This window comes from Aphanomyces invadans, assembly GCF_000520115.1.
Source record: "Aphanomyces invadans strain NJM9701 unplaced genomic scaffold supercont1.64, whole genome shotgun sequence".
NCBI lineage: Eukaryota > Oomycota > Saprolegniomycetes > Saprolegniales > Verrucalvaceae > Aphanomyces > Aphanomyces invadans.
The window spans coordinates 240,322-241,397 of record NW_008580209.1 but is presented as its reverse complement, the minus strand read 5'-3'; the positions used below and the strand labels follow the sequence as shown (position 1 = coordinate 241,397).

The 1,076-nt window shown below is 47.9% G+C and overlaps 1 protein-coding gene across 1 annotated transcript; it reads right to left on the bottom strand.

Annotated features, from left to right (window-relative positions):
- Positions 1 to 438: 438 nt before the first annotated feature.
- H310_14261 (hypothetical protein) lies at positions 439 to 940 on the bottom strand (the record flags this gene model as incomplete). The annotated part of the gene is made up of 4 exons (XM_008882079.1): positions 864 to 940; positions 723 to 780; positions 623 to 664; positions 439 to 555 (listed from the first exon to the last, which is right to left on the bottom strand). The coding sequence occupies exons 1-4, from the start codon at positions 896 to 898 to the stop codon at positions 439 to 441; spliced, it is 252 nt and encodes an 83-aa protein (XP_008880301.1). The 5' UTR covers positions 899 to 940.
- Positions 941 to 1,076: the final 136 nt, after the last annotated feature.

Below are 1,076 nucleotides of genomic sequence, written 5' to 3'. Positions count from 1 at the left end.
ACACGATAAGACTGTGACTGCTGCCAAAGTTGCTGCGAATAGCAATACACGCATTCCAGACACAAAGGAGGTCTTATCCATCATTCAATCACGTGTTCATGAGCGTCGATCAACTCGCACACGAGTGGTTGCAAAAGATGTTATGAGTTTATTGTATATGAGCATGGTTATTGTTTATGAGCATGGTATTGTGAATTACGACCCTCAAAACAAAAAAGCTGTGAATGCGTGTTTGCGACTAGTGCAGAAATTCCTTGTAAAAAAGGGTTTCCGACGAGGTCAAAGGAAATGAAATCATTCGATTAGACTCACTGACGCTGTTGCCAATGCTAGGGATAAATAAATTCAATACATGACCACGGCTATAGAGTCCTCGCAGCCTCGGCCGGTAATCTATTTGGATGAATCCTATATACGTCACCATTTTGCTCGTCATAATCACAGTATATACCATCCTGACGATGCCGCAGACGCCAAGCAGAAGCACAAAAGGCGTTGACTCTGCTTCATCGCTGCCATAATGGCTGACGGTTGCGATAACTCAAAGCTCTTGACCTACGAAGCGTTTGAAGGAGGCCGTAAACAGCCCAAGGATTATCACGCAATGTTCAACCATTGATACTTCGTTGCATGGTTTCAACGCTTGCTTGACGACGTCGCTGCTCTACAGAAATCCAACGCGATCATTGTGTTAGACAACGCCAAGTATCACAAGGGCCTACCAGACGACACCCCTTCAGGATCGTGGACGAAGGCACGAATGATGCAAGCGTGCGCCACCTACGGCATCGAATTGGGCGTCAAAGAATACCGTTCAACTTTGTGGACCAAGTTAAAAGCCCACATCGCAGCCAACATCGTACCTGTCATCGTGCAGATGGCCATGGATCGCGGCCATCACGTCGTCTTCACGCCGCCGTATCACAGTGACTTGCAACCTATCGAAATGATTTGGTCCTACGTCAAGGGCGCTGTTGGGCGACTGTACGATACCTCGACGACGTTCGCTGACGTGCGTGAGCGGCTTGATCATGAATTTGGCCGCCTACCGAGCAGTGTGATTTTCGACTGCATTG